The sequence below is a fragment of the Polyodon spathula genome, chromosome 9 (assembly GCF_017654505.1).
Source record: "Polyodon spathula isolate WHYD16114869_AA chromosome 9, ASM1765450v1, whole genome shotgun sequence".
NCBI classification, from domain to species: domain Eukaryota; kingdom Metazoa; phylum Chordata; class Actinopteri; order Acipenseriformes; family Polyodontidae; genus Polyodon; species Polyodon spathula.
The window spans coordinates 27,646,224-27,667,780 of NC_054542.1; the positions used below are offsets into that span (position 1 = coordinate 27,646,224).

General features: G+C 37.0%; 1 protein-coding gene across 5 annotated transcripts in view; it reads right to left on the bottom strand.

Moving 5' to 3' along the window:
* Positions 1-21,557, bottom strand: part of kdm6a (lysine (K)-specific demethylase 6A) — a 104,718-nt gene that overhangs the window by 55,285 nt on the left and 27,876 nt on the right. For all 5 annotated transcript variants that reach the window (XM_041259052.1, XM_041259049.1, XM_041259048.1 and 2 more), the window contains exons 3-4: positions 18,704-18,812; positions 7,418-7,467 (exon numbers count right to left, since the gene is read on the bottom strand). In XM_041259052.1, coding sequence (XP_041114986.1) covers positions 7,418-7,467; positions 18,704-18,812 — 159 coding nt within the window. The remainder of the gene's footprint in view (positions 1-7,417; positions 7,468-18,703; positions 18,813-21,557) is intronic.

The following is a 21,557-nucleotide window of genomic DNA, read 5'->3' on the forward strand; positions in this document are numbered from 1 at the left end:
ACAAAATGCAACACAAGAGTTAATGTTTATAACACAAGGTACTAGTAAACACACTGGACACAAAGTTCAGTAGATGTTTAAAAGGTAGTAGCAAACCAACTTATTATAAATTCTATTATGGAAAACAATCCCATTAAGTATGAAACAGGCCAACACATCCCTTTTGATATTGCATAGCCCTTTTTGCCAAAAGTAGCCAATTGTGATAATGCTGTTAAATTCAGCAGATGGCAGCACTGGATAGAATTCCAGAGACATCTGCAACAAGTAGTTATCCATACTCTCATTTAAACAATTGTGTTCGATTAAAAATAACTGATTGTGTACTACAATTAAAGATTTGTAGTTCTCAATATATCCAAAAATACAGTGCTGCACCTTTACTAGCCCACCCCACAGAGAGAAACAGCAGCTCCCTGCTCAGGGCAATGGAATAGCCAATATAATAAAACTACTCTGTCACCTTGCCCTGTATGGCTGGTGGAGCCTTCTGGGTTTTCAAGGACGAGCAGCTTTGTCTGGTTGCAGAGCCCTTCCCTTCTGTGTATTTATTATGTATTTCTCTTAGAGATTCATGTATTAAATGCATTACTCTATGAAAATATTTATGTTTAGGCATTTTGAAAACACATTTGAACAGCACAAAGATTAAAGCCACTTTCTGTTTATGTCAGTAAAGTAATTGCAAAGATGATTCAGGTTGGACACTTCAAAATAAATCTTGACATGAACGTTGGCACACGCATAGCACTCCAGATAAGGTTTTGTCAGAGTAATTTACTCTCCAATTTAAGAACTATGTTGTATTAATTACAGCCTTAAATTACCAATATTACTTTGAACTATGGGACAAACACTTGGTCCTACAATAACAATTACTCTTAAGGTGCTTTATTGACCACAAACAATATGGCTGTAAAGCAAATAAACAGATTTTTTTTCACATTTCTTTTTAATTCCTGCAAAGCTGCAAATGGAATATACTTAACCAAAAGGGACTGCAAGCACATACTATATATCTCAAGCAATTTTAACCAACACATTTTCAAATAGTAAGTAAAAAAAAAAAAGAAGAACAACCTGTACAGATACCAAACTAATGCAAATAAAGAAACACTATTGTAGTCCTTACTGATAGCCTTGCTATAGCGTATTGTATTTCTTGTATAGATTTACCGAAGGTTGAGGGGGATAAAGACGGCGCGGAGAAATCCTAAGGCTTATTCACCAGTTTGTTTTTTGGAAACCATTACTTACTGGTCATGTGTTTCTGGCAATTCCCAAGCAGCCTACAATTAGCCGTACCGACATGATCCATTCTCCACCTACCGCATGCAGTTTATTCACAACTGACCACTGACAGGCAAGGGAACCAACAAAGTACAAGAAGCTTGACAAACATGCAAACTCAAGCTGTGCAGCAAAACTGCTTTGCACATTCTTACACTTTAAATACCATGTGCAATTAATAGTTTTTCAGTGTGTAAAAACACCCAGTAAGCAGCTTATCTGGAGCGCTGCACACTCATACACTATCACAACTTTGACATGTGGTAATAGTTTGTGTGTGGCCATTACTTGAAAAAACTAAAATTTTAGAAAGTTTTTCCCAATGTATTACAGGATCTTTTTTTTTATTATTATATATACATTTCAGAATCCACCTCTTAAAACCTATACCAATATATAAACAAAACCAAAACAAATTTGAAGTTGCATAAACTGTTTACTGAAGCAAACGGAAGCAAGTAATACAAAAAACTGTTTAGCATCAAGTCAGGCAATGGCGAAAGAATCAAATCCCATGTACGGAAGTTACATAAACTGCAGGTTAAAATGTCACGTTTAACCGCAGTCTACAACAGTAAACAATAAAAACACTACCAGGTTACCAGAGTTTCACTTTGTGCTGGAAATACTAGAATTCACTCGTATACAAAAACCACAGCAGTGCTTCTTGACCACAAGAAAAGGAAGAAGGTGTATGATGAGAAACAACATATTAAATAGACTTTACAAGAGTGGCTTTTTAAAACACCCAGTCCAAGCTTTGCTCACAAAACTTTGAAAATGGGAAACTAATAAAAATAAATAGCAGTAAGTAATAAATAAAAGAAACCCTTCTCATACTGAAGAAATTAAATACTGTAGAGTCTCGCAAATCTGAACCAGTGAGGAACGGGGCCTATCGAGTAACACTGATACTAAACCCTCTGAATAAAAACACACCCTGTTCCCTCAACGCAATCTCCACAGAAGCTCAAATCCCATGACCAAGCTAATTATCATTTAATACGCGGCTCTACAGCAGTGAGCTGACTTGGTGCCAGTAGGGCCGCTGCAACGTGGGGAGGAGAAAATCTTTGGTTATTCTCTCTCTAACCCATTTATCCTTTAGAGGCTTGTCCACACAAAGATCTTGTGGATGCAATATGTGAGTGGTGTTTGGTGGGATCAAAAAGTATGACATGTGGTGGTTCTTGCAGCTTTGCCAACACAGATGGGCTTCTTTGTGCTCAAAATACACTGAAAATTGCTCACAAGGCACAGTGATGTATTCAGTGTAACAAAGCATGGTTTCTTTGTTACTCCAGTGGAGTTGATGTATACCATACATCAAAGTCTGTGGAAACGTGCAAGGTGGGTTGCAGCCAAGAGCACAACACCCTAGAAATGTGTCATTTGTCATCCATTCCAGCGATTTCAATACTTTTGGTTCTTTCCTGAACCATGGTCCATTTTCCACTTTGATACCTGTTTAAAATGATGCCGTCCTCTGCGCTGACAACTCTAAGGAACTCATGCCTCACAGTGGCAAAATTTGCTGGTGGCATTTAATAGCTAGTGCTGACTTTTCTTTTTGCAAAGTCCATGAAGGTCAGCAGTGATTTAGTCCAGGTTGGTGAAACAGTAAGTGTGCCTCCATTCTCAGATAGCAGCAACAGTAACAGCAGTATTAATTCCTCTTCCTGATTCCCGTAAGGCTTTTCAGTAGAACTTTATTACCCAGTTCCCCAAGTAGAAGTAGGAGAGATATGTGCGTTTTTATCGCAGGGAGGCTGAAGCTGAACAATCTGTGCTGTTTTTCATTTCAGTAGCCTGGGATTTCACTTTGCTCTCACATAATGTTTTAAAATCAGCAAGCTGTTGGGCACCACATTGTCAAACTGCCACTGCAATCTTGCGCTCACTTGCAGATTTACTGATTTCATGACGCTGCTCGGCTGTATAATTGACATTCCCTTGAGAGACAGCACTAGGTTCTTTTCTACTTGCAACTTGCTCTTCAAACATTTGAGTCACTAACTTCTTTGCAGCATTTCTTACTGTTCAGAAAGGCCTGGGAGAGTCTGGTATGGCTGATAATCCATCTAACCGCTTAAAGTACTTTAAAATGTTCCTCGCTCTAATTTACAAAAAAGGTAAAGTTAACATTCTCTTTTCCTCACGCTACACAGCCAGATGGTGGTTTCATTCTAAAGAGCACTGTATGCAACCCTTTGATTGGTGGAAGTATTACTGGCGATCCAATGCAAAATATGCCAAAAAAGCCGCTATGGGGTATTTTTCTACCACCTTTTTTCTAGATGAAAAAAAATAACTTGAATTGTGCAATGACATTTGTCATGCTTTACTTAGTGCAGTTTGTGATAGTTGTTATTTAGTACTGTTATGGGAACAAACAGTGCGAAGAGCCAGGTGGCAAGCTGCTATTCTGCAGGGTCCACACTTGACTAAGACTAGACATTACAAACTTGAAAAACATACTGTAAACAAAAAGTAATCAGTTTTGTCTCCAGTACATAATGTTCTAATTAAAGATAAATAACCTAGAAATGACTTGATATGGAGAGAAAACAATTACAAAGTGAATCAATAACTGGGATGAAATATTAAATGAACAGCAAGATGTATGTAATAAAACAGTCAGGTTTCATTCTCAGACAGTTACCCACACATTTCATCCTCTGCAGTCTTATAGAATGGCATACTGACCTTGGGTCACTGCTCCAGAATCAGATTATATAAACACACACACACACATATACAATATACATGGACATTTACAAAGCAGACAAAAAAAATAAATTAATTAAAAATGAAATGCATTCAGTAATAAATGACAGGTCTGAAAACTCTTCTTTCTATATTGCAACCATCAATGATTCAGCACAACAAACAGTCTTCACTCAAGAGAAATGCAGAACTGAACATGCATGGAGATTGAATTACCCACCGACTCCCAAAAGGTTCATGGCCAGGTCAGCTTGGAGATGCACGGACAAACACAACACAGCCTTCTACATGGAATGGTTTTTCCAGCATTAACTCATTGCTGCCTATCCATCAAAATAAACACGCACAAAAACTAGGCCTAACAAATGTTTAGGAATAGGTAAAAGTGCCAAAAACCACCACCCTGACCGATTGTAAATATAACAGATAAAGCAAACTGCCCTTGAAGAAAATTCGCACTGCATATTACCAAAAACAGACATAGAAGAATAATATTGTCAAGACACATCCCACTTCAGCCATTTAAAATGGCTCTATAACACAGGCCCATCTCACTAGAAAATTCAGGGGACATTTTCAATTCTGAAACCAAATGATTAACAAAAATGATCTGACTACAGCATAGTGGTTAAGTAATGCAAAAACTTTGTCTGGAGCCCTGAATTGTAATTTTGTTTTAAAGAAATGTATTTTAAAGAATAAACAGAAAACAAAAGTAAAACAGACAGAGCAGCTTATTTGACCAAACGAGCTTTACCAGTGTCATTGCAAACACTTGCACAAGCAAATGAGACAACTGCGTGATTTTATCGTTTCATGCTTAACCCTTTCCAGTCCAATGTCGGACCAGGACCGACATCCTCAAAAAGACATAAAGCACAGGTCTCTAGTCGTTTTTTCTCTGGAAAAAGCAGAGAAAACCTTTCAATGGCCGAGTGAGAGCGGTAGAAGCCGAATGAAACTGAAAAAAAAAAAAAGGCATTTCTCATAGCCCCCCATGCATTACAGAGATAACACTGACATAAAAGGGAGGTAGCTGCTTCTGCATCCACGGCTGAAAGAATACCACTGACATTTGGAGAGCTTTGAGATGTTATAGTAATAAAATAATGACTTGGATCGCATTACTGAGGAGTTTGGTGATAAAAACCAAGTGATCAGGAGGATTTCAGTTTGCACGTCTATAAAGAGGTATGCGAAAAATACAACGAACAAGTGGTGGGGCTTGGCTGTAGATACAGTACTGTGTGTTTTTTGCAATTCATTGCCTTTTGAACCGTTTTTTTAAATCGCATTTGTGAAAATAAATTGGACCTGACATGCCTGACAAGCGCTGAATAAATGGACGGCTAAGGGTTAATTTACTGAATCATGATAAGTATCATACAGTAAGCCTCATATTGCGATACGTACCGTATCCTGAAGACACTGCTGACACCCAGCCCTAGTCATCATAAAACAAGCACCCCATACAAGAGAGTGCAAGTGTTATCAGCTTTTATCAACTGCAGCCCGTTTAAGTGAGTTACACTTTTACAGACAAGCTACTAGATGTATGTCAGCCAAGAAAACTGCCACTGTGCAATGCAGCTGCTATTTTTCCTCAATAAAAACAATAACACGATGACTAAAATGCCAAGCATTCAGTACACTGACAAAGGCTCCCTCACCTACAGGGAGAATGCTAAAATGAACCATCTATGTATGACAGCAGATACTTAGCAGATAAGTAAAATATCATAAAGTAAGCAGTTCATCTGGCAGACTGTAGTTTGTGTATTACTTCTGCAGATGCAACCTTACATCCAATCAGCTGTATTGGATTGCAACAGAGATATTTACATGACAGCTACAGAGTTAAACTTTACTACATGATAGAAACATAAATCCCCTTCCACAGCTTTAAAGAAAAAAAAAAAAAAACAGAACTTCATTAAAAAGCAGACCATATGATCTACATCCAACTTGTGGTACATGGATAAAACAAGGAGTAAGAAAAAAATCCTACATTACATAAGTTGGACTCATCAGAAGAGTTTATATATAAATAACTTGCAAATAGAGTCTGTATCTCAATTGGTCTCTGAGAATATGGCCAGAAGGGTTATTTACTGGATGAGACCCGCAAATACAGCCCTGGTCTCCAGTGTCCAAGAAATTACATTACTACAATACAGTTGCATTATTCCTCAGGTATTCCTCAACTGGTGACCAGTGTACCATAGGGGGGGGACTATCAGTGCCCAATTATTTTAGCCCCTGATTTTAGAATGTCCAAATACACCCTCTCACCACAACAACCTCCCACAACAGCGCAGGAGAAGCCAATCGGCTCTTTACGCCCTATAGTTCGACAGCAAATGTCGCAAGCTAACGACCCGTTGCATGTGTCTATTTGAGCTCACAGTTGATAGTGCAGTATGGAAGAGGACAGGTCTGCTCTTTACAGCCTTAGACCTGCAGACATCAGCAGTATCACAGCTTTGTTTGCACAAAACAGAATACAACTATAAAATTGGAATAAATCAATTTATTTGTGATTCTGAAATTTTTAAATCAAAGCCATCTTCCAAGAAGGAGGAAATAAAAACAAAGTCCAAAAAGGAACTACAAAACATTACAAAGTAGACAGACAATATTTATCAATTGTGTTTACAATACTGTTGTAATTGCCTATTAATAGTATTATATTTAAATACATGCACTGAAGTTTTTTTTGTATTAAAAAGCTCATTTCTAAAACATTACCAAATTTAAAAACGAGAAGTTGGATAAAAGAAAATTCCATTCTGCATTTTAAAATGGTTGTTTGCCAAGTGAATTTATACAACATGACATATTGTGATGTTAATTCCCTAAGTCAGTCTCTACCCATTTACACAGCAGACACTAGGCAAATGCTTGAGTTCACAAAATGCAGCCTCTCTCACTGGCAGGATGTATACTCCAGTTTTTTGTTTCAATGATGTAAAACTTGAGAAAACCCAGATCTGTCAAGTCCCATCTTCATCCTGCAGAATGCAGTGCCATTAGGCACATGCGCAACCAAGAAACACAAGGGTATAGAACTAGACAGAACTCTAATGCATTGTAGGCCATCCCTAATTTTAACATCTGGGTAGAAGGTTCAAAGATTCGTATTTGTTTGTCCATCACAGCTTGTCACAGTTAACAGTAAAACACATCTAAAACTGGAGACAAAAATACCTGAATTCTCCAACAATTAAAACCGCTGTACTTCACTCAAATAGTGACTGCACAGACTTTTTCACCAGACAATGTAATTACAAAAACAAAAGATTATGGTTTATAAAATGTTAAAATAATGACCAGCACTTGCTGCACAATGTATTTTTGCTGCTAAAAAGGTAAAATTAAAGAAAAGTAAAATAACACCAACCTTCCAGTAGTCAGACTGTAAACTGTAGTACCTCTGGTATGCAGATAATGCTGAAACAGGAAGACAAACAAGATCAGTACATGGGAAATTCAATCAATCATACACAAGTTCACATATTTTACTTTTCAAAAGAAAAGCGTCTAGTTGTTGTAGGAAGTGCATACATTATTCTTCAGGTTAAAACAATGCAGTGACATTGTTAATTTCTACTGGACAACACCGGCAGTGGAACTTGACTGAGAAAAATCATAGAATACAGCTGTGTAGCAAATATTAAGCACGGTAATTCAACTCAAACTGTACTGCGTGAACGCGAGAAACTTCAAAAGTAGTATGGACAGTCATGACAGGTCAGACGTCAATGTCAAAGTCAACCATATACTTAACATCCAGTGTAGAACTCAAATAATATAAACTAATAAACATATTAGTAAATATACTAATACATCTATAAAACTAAACTGCTGACAATTAAGAATCACTTATTCCTAACATTTTTCTAATGCACTGCAAACGCAAACTGACTCAATGGCATTATTAAAACAGCCTAGCTTTCTCACAAGATTGGCAGTAGATGTATTTATTTTTATATGCACCAGCACCAAGCTCCTGTTAACTACAGCATCCAAAATGCACCTGACTAAGGCTGAGACGATGCACTGATCCACTGATGCATCGTATCATTTGAACACTATCGATAGTCAAGCCAGTGCATCGTTTCTGTATAAAGGTTTTAAGCTTTACTGCACACACAAGATGGCACTGTGGAGAAACAATACCAACGACGGTGAGGTTTCTCTGGTCAGTCCCGCTATGATACACGCGCAGGTGCTGAAATAATAATCAAAACAGAAGGTGAAAGAAAAAGGGAAAATGAAACATAGTAATAAAAAATAGAAACAAAAAGGTGCTGCTCCATGCAGCGTTTCACAACCGCTGCTACCCGTACGGTTCAGGTCTCAGCCTAGGCTTCCCTCACTATACTGTCGGGGTGCCCAGGTTTGTCCCCGTTACCTAAACGTCCCCCGTTAGGGTACGTAACAATAAATAGTGTTCCTCAGCTTAGTTTGCCTGGTTTGTTCTTTTGCTCCAGCCACTAGCATTCTTTTTCTGGTTTATTTACACCGGCTTCTTATTTTGAACCCAGCGCTATTGTGTTTTGTCTTAAATGGCAGCCTTCTGACTTTTAACAATTATTTGTATACTTATTTAATCTTTGTTTAGCAGCTCAAAGTGAACGGCTAATGAAAAAATAAAAAATGTAAAAAATCTATCGCGTCCACATTTTCCAGCTGTACGCATGCGCGGTTTCGATTGCGTGGATTTCCACTCCGATTGTGAATAGAGAGCGGTCTGTGCTGCTCATGATCTTTGCAGTTTTCAACTTGTCGTATCAGTGAAGCACAGTGTTTCTGCACTTTTTAGAAGCATAAATGCTCTGGTAAACAGTCATAATACTTTGATGGTTTGTGTTTACTACTGCGGCTGCATTTTATTAACAGTAATAGCGGCTGGTTGAATATGTGTTCGGTGTTTGATACGTTTCTTACTTGCAAAAGAAAAACGAAGGAAAACACAGGTCAGAAAGTGAAAAGTTATACAGCGTCCCTTTGGATCCTTTTTAGTTCGTAATTAACTATAGTTTTATCTTGAGGTTAATGTTTTTCATACTGTACATTTTAAACAATTATGCAGAGATGGGAAGCAAATAGTAATGTGAAACATTTACAGTGCAGATTATTTATTGTATTATTTATCATAAAACTTTTCCCCAATAGAAAGCAAAAGATTCCTAAATACTACCTTTAGCTATTTTTTTGCATCCAAGTTTTTAGAATGAAGCCTACCGTTTGGTTTTCTGTCTCAAGCAATTTCTCAATCCCTCTTGTGTAAAATTATATATTAAATAAACAGGAGAAAAAAAGAAAAGCATGTTAACCAGATTATTCTGCCTTTTACTGCAACTGTGGTACCATTCATTGAGCGAAAAATGTAAAAGGCTACTTTAGCTGAAACCTCCCGACAGAAGGGGTACAGTTTAAAAAAAAAAAAAAAGGGTTGAAAACTCCTGAGTTAAGAGAAGCAAAGTGTTACCTAGCAATAGCCAATCGAATGCTCGCCCACTGATCTCTCAGCAGAGTGCAAAACTTAATGATGAGAAGATGGTGCGTGCAAATTATTGTTTTTTGGGTTTTTTTTTGTTATTTTTGGACCTCAGGTTAACAGCAACGAATACAAAGCAAAGAAGCAAAGTTAAGGTGGGTGACACCATTGCAAAGTTAAGCAGAATCAACAGGACTTTTTTTTTTTTTTTTTTTTTAAGGGAATAAACGTTGTATTTATTTTTGAAAACATAAAACCAGAATCTCTACAACACTATCAACTCGGAGACGGCAACATCTTTACAATACCGTTTAAAAAAAAAATACAAATGCCTGTAGCATCTTAGACTTAGTTACATAGTAAATCTAGACTTTGACTATCTGCATTGGTGTGTGCTTACTGCGTTTATCTTAACCCATACAATAGATAATAGCCACTGATTTCTTTAGTTTGATAAATTTATAGGAAGGTAGTGATGAAAAGTTAGTGTCTTCTTGTTACTGATGTTTTCGTGTATTGCATTTACTGACAATCATGTTTGCTAGCGATCATTGTTTAGTAGGGCGGTTTATATTAAAAATATGATGTCATTTATTTAATAGATAATCTCATGCATGGCAGTTTTCAGAACTTGGAGATGTCTGTGTTCATTAGTTCTCTAATGAACAGTGGATCACCAATGGGCAAACTGTGAATAAAAAAAAAACCACAACATGCCCATATCATATAAACCTATAAACCGTGTGAACTCGGTAATCCCAGTATAGAAAAACGGGTTGCAGTTTCAAAACCGTGGCAGTTTATACCACGGTTTACCATAAAACTGGTATACCGATACCGTGACATCCCTATTTTGCACCAGACTGCCAAATGCCTTGGTGTCCAAGTAAAATATAAGCCATGGACAATTTACTGAACTGCTGTGGACAGCGTTTACTTTTTGTAAATCAGTTATGTTGTTCTCTGGATTGGTTTTTAAATAAATGGGTTTTGCTTTGACCCTTGACTGGCACAAATCACAGATAAGGCAAGAATTAATCATGTTTGTTACTATATGCACAAACTGGTGTAATTTTAGTTAGTCAGCATAATAGTTTTTAAACCTTTACTAGTAAGGGACTTTGCATACTATTGTAAATTAAAGCAATTCTGTTCAAATGTTTATTTATTCATGTCACTTCATAATACGTGCATAAACGCACAGACATATTATGAAATTTTCTCCAGAAAAAGCATAGAAAACCTTTCAAATGGCCGAGTGAGACTGATAGGAGCTATGGACGGCTGGGGGATCTGAGCAATACACAGAGGCCCCTCATTACTGACCTAACACTGACATAAAACAAGATAGCTGCTTCCGCATCCAGCGCGCAAGACATTTGCAGAGCTTTTTGAGATATAGTAATAAAATAATGACTTGGATCGCATTATTGAGGAATGTGGAGATAAAAACGAGTGATCAGGAGGATTTATCAATATGCACATCTATAAAGAGGTATGTGAAAAATACAGCAAACAAGGGGTGGGGCTTGGCTGTAGATACAGTACTGAGTGTCCTGATAATATGCAGTGCCTTAAGCCTGTTTTACTGTGAAAAATACTTTTAAAACAGCGTGTGTGAAAATAAATTGGACCCGACGTGCCTGACTGGTGCTAAGTAAATGTACCACTGAGGGTTAAAATAAGTAGTAATCCCATTTTTGTAAATCCAGTGCAGATTTATTGACAAAATAAAATGTGTATTATTAGCTCACTTGTCGTAGTACCTGTAGATATGCATAATGTTTGATAAGTGAAACCTAACCAGCAGTTAGTTGTGTACTTAACATTAAGCCTCTTGACTAAGAGAAAGCACACAACACAGAAGCACATGTGTGCAAATAACTGTTCCTTATGTATGCAATACACCATGTATTGTGTACTGCTTAGTAATATGATAAATGTGAAAGGAATTGTTTTTTGTTTTATATATTTAACATTTCTTTAGAAAGACCCCAATTAAAAGGAACAATTGTTTATTGTAGGTAGGCCTAGTTTACACGTCTACACAAACGTAGGGGTGCAACAGTTAATCAATGCATCGATTACTTCTGTACTTCTGTTATTTCCAGCGCTTCGATTACATATTGGTGAATCGATGCATCAAATTACAACCCGGTTTGAAGTAAATAAATGCATGACGTTTTTTACATAGCAGTTAAAGTATAATACAAATGGATAAAATGTCAGGCATTTTGTGTTTTAAAAGTAAATACCCAACAAAACACGTGTTCTTTACGCACTGCCTCTGAACTCTGCAACTCCTCTGCATGTAACTTTTTATTTTTATTTGGCGTCGGGTTAGTAAGATCTTTAGTAAGACGGCACCCAACAAAACACCACAGCGGGAACACAAGTAAAAAAAACTAAGAAGCAAACACCTTCTGCTTATTTTGGAAAGAATGTTGATCCAAAAAGCATCAGAGCAAAAGAAATAACAGGCCTGATAGTGGATGTTGTCACACAAGATATCAGACCCGTTTGTATAGTAGAGGGAGCTGCGTTTAAAAATCTGACTCAATCTTGCTCCGGGCTATGAAATGCCCCATCGAAAGACAATCTCCAAATTCATTACTCTGGACCATGAATGTGCAAAGGATAACCTTTGACAGGATTAAAGTCAGGAGTGAAATTCAATGTCCATCACTACCGATGTATGGACAAACATGGCACAAGAAGCATTAACATCTGCCATTACATTAAGCAAAACTGGGAACTCGAGTCAAAAAGTATTGAGACACGAAAATGACACGAGACACAGCTGTGAATTTAGCAGAAGCGATCAATCAGATAAACAAAATTTGAAGTGGCTACAAAAGTAATAGCTTGTGTTTATGACAACTTGGCCAACGTTTGCAGAGCAATGTCTTTGCTTTCTGCAAGCGAGCGTGCAGTGTTACTTTTTGTTAGCATGACAAGTACAAGCTGTGGAGGCACAATAAAAAACTCTGCATTCAGAAAAGCTTGGAGGATGTACGACAAGTCCATAAGTTAGTGGCAGCAGCAATGAGACAGGCTGCACATTTTAAAGAGAGTGAGATGGCAACAAGTGCTTTAAATAGAAAACAAACAGAAATGCTGAAAACAGAAAAAGCACTACAAGTTAATACAGGACATCCAAACAAGGTGGAACAAAGTTTTATATGTTTGAACGCCTTCATGAATTAAAATGGCCAGTTATTTATTTGGTGGAAAAATAACCAGACACGCTTTCCCAACCTAGCAGCTTTGGCAAAGAGCATGCTCAGTATCCCTGCAACATCGGTCCTGAGTGAGCAGGTGTTCAGCAAAGCAGGGATGCTTGTGAACAAACTCTGTTTGAAACCGGAGAATGTGGATGCCATAATATTTCTGAATAGAAACAGAAAATATGCTCTGGAGAGAGCACTGACTTTGTTACGCTGGACTTGTAAATAGTTATGCTTGTATTCCCCACTGGAGTTTTGATTTTTCTTCTCTAATCCAGTTGCTGTCAAGAGATCTTAACACAGAAATACTTTTGAAAACATAACAATGTTTTATTAACTTTTTGTGGGAAACCTCGTCGAGTGTGACTAGACAAATAATTAGAAATGTGTAGTTAAGTTCATCTGGAGAAACATTTACTTTTCATTAGATCTGATGAAAATACACCACCGACTCGATATATCGCGGGCGTCAGAGTACAAAATAAATCAGTTATATAAATCAAGGGCCGTGATATAGCCAGAGACCCACAGAAAAACAAATAGGCTAATAAATAAATACTGTATAACCACTCCCTCGTTTTATCGGATGCATGTATAAAAAGCAACACACCGTTTTAATTCGTACAGCAGAGGGCAATTGCTTCTCATCACCTTCAGTCTCCAATTAATTTCATGAGTCTTCCTCTGCTTTCTCAAATGTACAAACCTGCTGCATTGAAAGAGTCAATTCCCAACAACATAGTAGGCTAGTTGCTTGGGAACTGACATCACTGCCTTGTGGCTTTTACTAGTGCCACACTGAGCACCTTGTTGGCTAAAATAAAAACCGCTTCAGCAAGTAGATAGTTAATTGTGGAATACGTGTGCATATGATAACAGTACGACAGTAATGCTTTGTATTTAATTGTTTTGTACATCTGTTTGTGATGTGCAGTACGAAACAAAAACAGTAATTGTAATGCCTATGTATATTGCAGCTAAGGCATACGCAGTTAGACAGTAAAAATGGGGAGCCAACTCCAGGATCAATCCGAATCTGCAGTATAGCAAGGGGCGATATAACGAGGGGTGGGTGTACTTATTATTTACACGTTTCTTTTGCATTCTGAAAAAACGATGCACCGGGTCTTTATGAAAACAATGCATCGATAGTAAAAAAAAGAAAAACACCATCGTCCCAGCCCTAGAAAAGAGTCACCTCAGAACTGAAACCTCCCTTCATCTCCCCTGCAATGCCAACCCCACTTAATGACATTTTGGGTTTGTATTCCTCCTCTCCGCGGAATGCAAAGTTTATCGTTTGAATTTACTGAAACACAGTGCATCGTTTGAAGTGTAAAGTTATTTTACAAAAACGTGGAGATCTATACTGGGTTACGACCCTGACTGAAGATGTCATTAGCCAGTTGTATGAACAAAGTAAAATAGGCCACGTTTTACTAAACATTTTAAAACTAATAAACAATTACCATAATGAACACTATCGCAGTATGTTGCTTAAAACATAACACAATATAGTCATAATAAAGTGGAGTTCTTATTACAAACAGCAACACGTTTAAAACTTCGGACTCGCTGTCTGTGGCTTGGTGGTGTTTACATTATCGTCAGCATATTTTAAAAGTGACTGGAAGCTGAAATTACTTTTTTAAAAGCACACATTACTTGAAACGAATATAATCAATCAGTGAGCAGGCCCTATACACAGTAACAAATGTACATAATGCTTACTTTCAACTGACATATTCAGTTTTGAATAAGCAAACAATCCGACAAGACGATCCTACGAAGGGGTTTCCGAACACCAGAAGCAACTACACATTTAATTATTATTATTGTGCTTTACTTTAATTTGATTAATGATTTCTCATAGATTACTTATATCAATTTAGAATCTGAAACAGGGGGTGTTCTGTCACCCCGTGGGCGTCGTCCTTGCTCAAGGTTGACAGACAGCTAAACTCCCTCCTCCTCCACCACCACACAAGACGTTTTGGGTTTTAGCACATTTAGGATAAGTAACATTGCTAGCCTTCCAATGCCGCTTATTTACGCCGGCATCGACTAACAAAATAACTATATAAATAACAACATCACCTAGCGTGAGTAAAAAGTTTGCACTAATTAAATCCTCACAGATAATGCTTAACCAAGCTATAACAGATAGAAGTGAGATTAAGACTTTTTTTTTTGCTGCTGAAAGATGGCTTGTTTTGAAACTGTCAAACTGGTTACATAGCAACGACACAGTAAACGGTCAGCTGTTCCTAGTGGCAAGAGGTTTTATATATATATATATATATATAATTAAATAGCAACAAATGTACCTTATACCAGAACAGGGAGGGCACTAAATCTAAACTGGACGATCTGGATAAAGTCTGGGAAAATAATGAAAATGATGCTGTCAAACATTCCCTATATTTTATATAAGGAAACTATTTCGCTTTTTACTGTTTGATAAAAAAAAATATTAACAGAATATCGATATTTAGCAAACTTTGGCAGTATCTGGTTATACATGGTAGAAAAAAAAAAAAACACGTTTTATTAGTGGTCCTCAGAAGTGATATCAGATTTATTTTTTCGACCTTACAATTGTATCTGTCTGCATTTTTTTAAAAAAAGCGTTAAATGGAAACGTTTACCTACCGACAAATGTGGGCTACCAAAATTTGTGGCGGTCTACCATAGTTTACCTTTCTTTCGGTAGCCCGTAGTGATTTGTCCACCCCTATGCAGTGTAACAGATTTCCATGAATATGCATGTCTGCTTCCCTTTCCATTCTGTGCGTCCAGTGAACGCAAGACAAAATATTTTTTCCATCCAATTGCAAAATTGTGTTTACGCGACCTCTTTAATGTATTATTATTATTATTATTGCCACTTTACTCAATTGTGCTTCCAATCAGTCCCTCGCCCTACCTGCCTTTGTCAAAGTTCTGAACTGGTTACCAAGCAACCAACTTGCTTTATCAGTGGGATGCACTTCTGTGTGAAGGGAGTTCAAAAAGTTGCTTTACAAATAAACAACTGGCAGTTTTCTGAAGAAAAACAATGTTGGGAGTAATGAAAGGGAATCGAGTAGCACTGAAGCAAGTGCTGACAACAATGACAAATCAGCAGTAAAAAAAAAAAAAAAAAAAAAAAAAAAGCCAAAATCTTGTGCTAAATGACTTGCTTTGCATGGTTTTCTGGCAGATATTTTTGATCGCTTAAATATTCTTAACACATCACTCCAAGGACGACATAGGATATGTCTTCTCTCACTGAGAAAATCAAAAGTATTTGTAATTTTTTTATTTATTTTATTTTTTTTATTTATTTATTTATTTTTTTAACTGTTAGCTGTAAAAAAAAAAACATTGCATAGTCATTTTTACTGTTAGAACTACAGGATCACAGTGCACCCAAGTTTGAGAACCACAGTTCTATGATAACAGATTACATTTTAATTCATCTTTGGCTAGTACAGTGGTTTAAATTAGTATATATATTTTTTTTTAAACTAAGATGTTTTAGTTCAGTAGTTGTGGGCACAGTTTGTTAAAGTTGCAGTTTATCTGTGGTCATTTCAAGCAACAATAAAAAATTTTATGTACTTGCTTTTAAAATTGATTCATAATAATCTTGAAAAATGAATTGTTGATTGTTACGCTAAGTTTATGGGATGGTGTGACAGGGGTGGCCAAGTGGTGACGTCAGGCCAGAATGCAGGAAGACACAGACAAGTGCAGTAAAAAAAAAAAAAAAAAATTATTTAGAAGAAGAAAACAATGCTCAGAGCAAAATAAATATTCAAACGAAAACAAATCTAACACAAAACACACCTCTAAAGGTCCGGCTGGGCAGTAGCCTTCACGGATCCTTATGGTCATTTTTCTTTTTCCCCGTACTCTCCTCTGTACACCCACCCCGAGAGCAGAGAGCTGCAGGCAATCTCCCGATTTGCAACAAATTAATCATTTAATTCGGGAGATGGCCATCTTCTGCACAAGGTTTTATTTTAATTGTGGATGGGGCTTCCCAACCATACTACCAAACATATGTCTACACTGTCACATATTTAAATAAATACAAAAAAACAAAAAAGACACAGCTATGCAGTCATATTTACACATATCAATTTTTTTATTTATTTTTTTAAAACACATATATACAAGCAGGGCTTTGCCCTGCCCCTTTTTAATAATGTGTAGGGCTCTCTCCTGCTGCCCTGCTACAGATGGTAAAGTGTATTTTTTATTTTATTTTATTTATTTTTTTTAAATGGTGTTTTATTTTCTGTGAACAGTGTCCCCTGTAGTGGATCGAGAATAACTGTGAAGGAGATGCTAGAAACTTAGAAAGGTGTGCCGGTACACATATCGTCAATGTCATACAATCGTGATGCAATTAAAGAGGTGTGCTCTAAGCTGCCTCTTTGTTTGGTAAACAAATGTCAATGCATGAAAATGAAAATATGTGGAAAGGGTATTTATTTAAAGGGTATTTAGTGTGACTGTGTAACTACGGATTTAACGGTTAACCAATAGAAATCAAATCGTTTATAGAGATTGTTTTTAATTAAACGATACTCACATCCCTAGTTTGAAGTCTCCTGTAGCTAGTTTGCATTAAAACTGCAGAGAATACACTTTAGTGCTAGCACAGTAGATAAGCACGTTGTCTCAAACATTAAAACAATTTCCTTCAGATGAAAAGGTCCAAGCACAACCTGACAAGTCAATACTTGAACAGCTTGGAACAGCTTGGTGAGAAATTGCCTGAAAACATCAACAGAAAGTCATGTGATGTTTCACGAGCCACCAGACCTATACTAAGCTACGGGACAATTGTGTGCAATTATTTAGCAATAACTGGAAAACAAAGTATCCCTGAAACTTTACAACAGGCATGACAGTTAATGCCAGTGCAACAGGCATTCCTCACCCCAGTAGCTGCACTGACCAATGTGTCCATAAAAGTCTCCTGGGTATTCCTAGAATGGTAGCATTTGCACAACTCCAGTCAAATGTGACAGATCAAGCCTGCAGACATTGACAACATGTTGTGCAGAACAAGCCTTGCTACAGTGGCCAAAATTCGACAAATCTTCAAGACATAGCCAAACATGAAGTGAAAGATCAACCTCCATTATAAGCACATTTGTAACCTTGACATACAGACATATCTCCTATCTCTATACATACAGAAATATCTCATATATAAACTCTCTATAAGTGGAGTGGAAGAAAATCCTAACCATTTCATCACAATTGAATAAGAGATTCTATAGGATACATGTAAGAATGTGCGACTGAAAACGGAAATTAAGTACCCTGGTAAATAATGATCACACAAACAAATAGAGATGTGTTTTAAGAGACAAAGCATTCAATTCTCACACACAAAAAAAGTGAAAACAAAAAGTGGACTTAGGCCAAGAAAAACCCCAATCTGTGTTTTAAACAACACTGTACAAGCTTCGGACTCCAATCCTTCCTGTAACAAAGGCTGATTGCATACTTTCATACACCTTTTTTCTAGATGGTTCAGCTTAACTAAATTGACCAACTGGCTATCCAATCAGATAAGTGAGTTTTATCAAGCTGCGGTATCTAGAAATCCCCAGCAGAAATAGGCACAGAAACACACAACATAATATAAAATAAACAACGTTTACAGTGTCATGGTTGGGGCTGGCTTTAAAATACAGGGTTCTTCCACTCCAGCACAGTGACACATGAAGGAAGACAGTGCTCCACCATAACTGCAGATTATGATGCTCAATAATGTGCACAACGCTTATCCAGACAAAAGCAGCCATTCGAATAGTGATATATTTTCTTGTTACTCCATTCTGGAATGATGTGTGCAGATATTAAAAGGAGATTTACATCTTCCATTCTAACTCTGCTGGAGTGGAGATTAAAGTGTCAACATTTGTAAAGGATCAAGCAGTGGGTCTCTTACCTTTTGGATAATCCTCCAGTAAGAGGTTGAAGTGACCTAGCTGGCAAAACAACTCTGGCTCGACTTTTCCTTCAGCTTTCAAGATTAAAGAATCATAGCAGCGAACAGCCTGCAGGAGAGAAAAGAAATAAGACGTTAATATAAAAATGAAACAAAAAGAAGATTGCACATGCAATTCTAAACAAACTGAATTTTGAACATTGCTTAGGAGAGCTACATGAAGGACAAACAATTGGTCATTAGTCAAGACTTTTGTTAAACTGCAAGTGTTCAAACCCCTCCCCTGCAGCACTCTGGACAGCATCCTGCAGGAGTTGCACTTCATTGCTACCCACCGACACAAGCACTGCCTGAAAACAATTAGGTCACACAGACATTGCAATTAGTTTTTCTTTTGTTCCTTATGCAGATTTGGCAGCACTTTCGATTGTGCAGGTCAGATTCCAGAAATGTCTAAAGTTCCTTTTTGCTCCGCTTGGCCACACTGCCTTCATATGAGGATAAATGCATCTTTGAATAGAAGCTAAAACTGCAGAAGAACAGAACACTCCATTAATCATAATAACTTCCTACAGCATGAGTTTTCCTAACCAAAAACCTTTTCATGGGTAAGTAAAAGCACAATACTTAATGCCTACACGGAAACATGGAAATTAACAAAGAATGTTGGAAACTAAAAAAAGGTTCATACCAACAAAATGAGAGCAAGAAAATAAAGCACTTGCTGGCATAAACCTGCTTAATTTGCATTCACAAGATACTTGAGTGAGAAGGGATTGTCAAGCACCTTTTGAATTTCACCTTGTCAGTAAAACATGCTACTAAAGACAAAGTGCGCCATGGAACCCATTTAATCATTACAAATTCAGCTCAGCTATTCTGTACCATTTCTCCTCAAGCGTATGTAGATTTTTGTGAAAATGCAGTTCAGTGTAAAAGCTTGTAGGCTATACTATACTGGTTATTTATTGGCCTATTTTTTTAATTGCCTGCATGAAATTGAGAAGCCCCAAAAATGCTAGCAACATTTTATTGACTAATGTTTAATAGAAATGCTGATCATGCAAAAACACAGAACATATGTGCAACGTTTGCATTGAGTTTGCAACACCATAAAAGTAAACAAAACTATACACCCACCACAGCCTGCTGTGACTAATGTTGATGCTGCTTCTGTTTGAAGGGCAGGGACCATGATCTTTTGCTAAATTCATGGGGGGGGGGGGGCACGACGACACAGGCACTGGACTACAATTTGAATAGTGTAGAGGATAGGTGATGACATTTGCTGTGTTCATTTTCTTGAGTTTTACTGACATTTTCATGCATCTCTACAGGGCATGATTCTGCATAAACCAGGGACACACCGGTTGTGAATTTTGTCCGATTCTGATTACCGATATTCCACAGCACTAATTAGCAGATACCAATTCCAATGAAGATGTTATTTTTACTACTACTACTGTAAACTAGAATTTTTGTTAACTTCAATACAAGCGAAGCAACAATACAAGATTTTTCACATCACAATACAAGCTGAACAGAAAATTGATACCCTGATAGATCATCTAGCTCTAGAACGGATTTATTTTTTCTTTTAAACAAAAAAAATGGTAAGTTTATTCTTAATTTCAACAATAATAGAATTTCAGAAAGAATGGAATAATGGCTAGTTCAGTGTGTATTACCAGGGAGTAATACACAGACAAATCTGTATCCGAATCTGAAAAATATGCATCTGTTTCATTGCAGCCCTATATTTAATTAAAAAAAAGAAAAAAAAGGAGGACGGACTGAGTGTGCCACTGGTATACAGCAAATTAATGCCCGATAGTGGCTCTTGCTTTCCTAGCTCTGTCCATAATTCATATACTGTGTACGGATGTGTAATTTATGTAGGGCTACTGATTTTCCATGATCGCGGAATCAAACATAGGCATTAGCATTTCGTGAATGAAATTCTGCTTTGCAACTGTATCTTTGGGGTTGGGGGATAAATAAATAATACGTGTCTTTTACCACTTATTCGCCTATAAAAAATAACGGATTGCCTTGAAAACTACACTACCCTGAAACCCAGCAATAATGCTTGTATAAAACGTTTTTGTATGTTTATTTGGGTCATTGGATAATGAGAAAACAGGTGGTTCTGTGGGTGTTACGCTGTGGGACTGTGTCTGCTGTGTGTGGTTTAAAAAAGCAACTAGCAGTTCTGCGAGAAGTTCTGTTCTGAGGAATAACGTATATACAGAAAAGTACTGAGAAAAAAAACGATTGTCAATGCCCCATCCCACCCCCGATTAAAAAAAAATGAGCGCAAATCCGTTACTAGTTACTATCGCAAATCTGTTACTCCATCACCCGCTCAACACAAGGAAACGACACTGTGGTTGAGGTGAAACCTTTAGTTTTAGAACTTTTCTAATGTATTATTAACTCCTTAATAATACTACGTACTCTGTTTTTTTTTCTAATATTTGTTTTACCAACTGTACAGAACTCAAAGCCAGTGTGTTTACTGTGCAATGAAAGTATGTCAGTAATTAAGGAATACCATATCAAAAGGCATTTTGAAACCAAACAAGCTTTTAGAAATATGTATCCAGAGGGCACAGTAGTTAGAAGCTCAAAAGTAGAAGCGCTGATCTCTTAAGTTATCCTATTAATATGTCATGTCCATTTTAAAATGTTTGTAATGATACTCTGTTAAATTCTCACACCGTTCTATTAAAGTAATATTCATGGTAAAAAGTCTTGTTCAATATACGAACATTAAGTTACATAATATTTATTATATTGCTTAAAAATGTGTAGTAAGTAAAAAGTAAAATACTCTGGCCTGCCAACTCCTAAC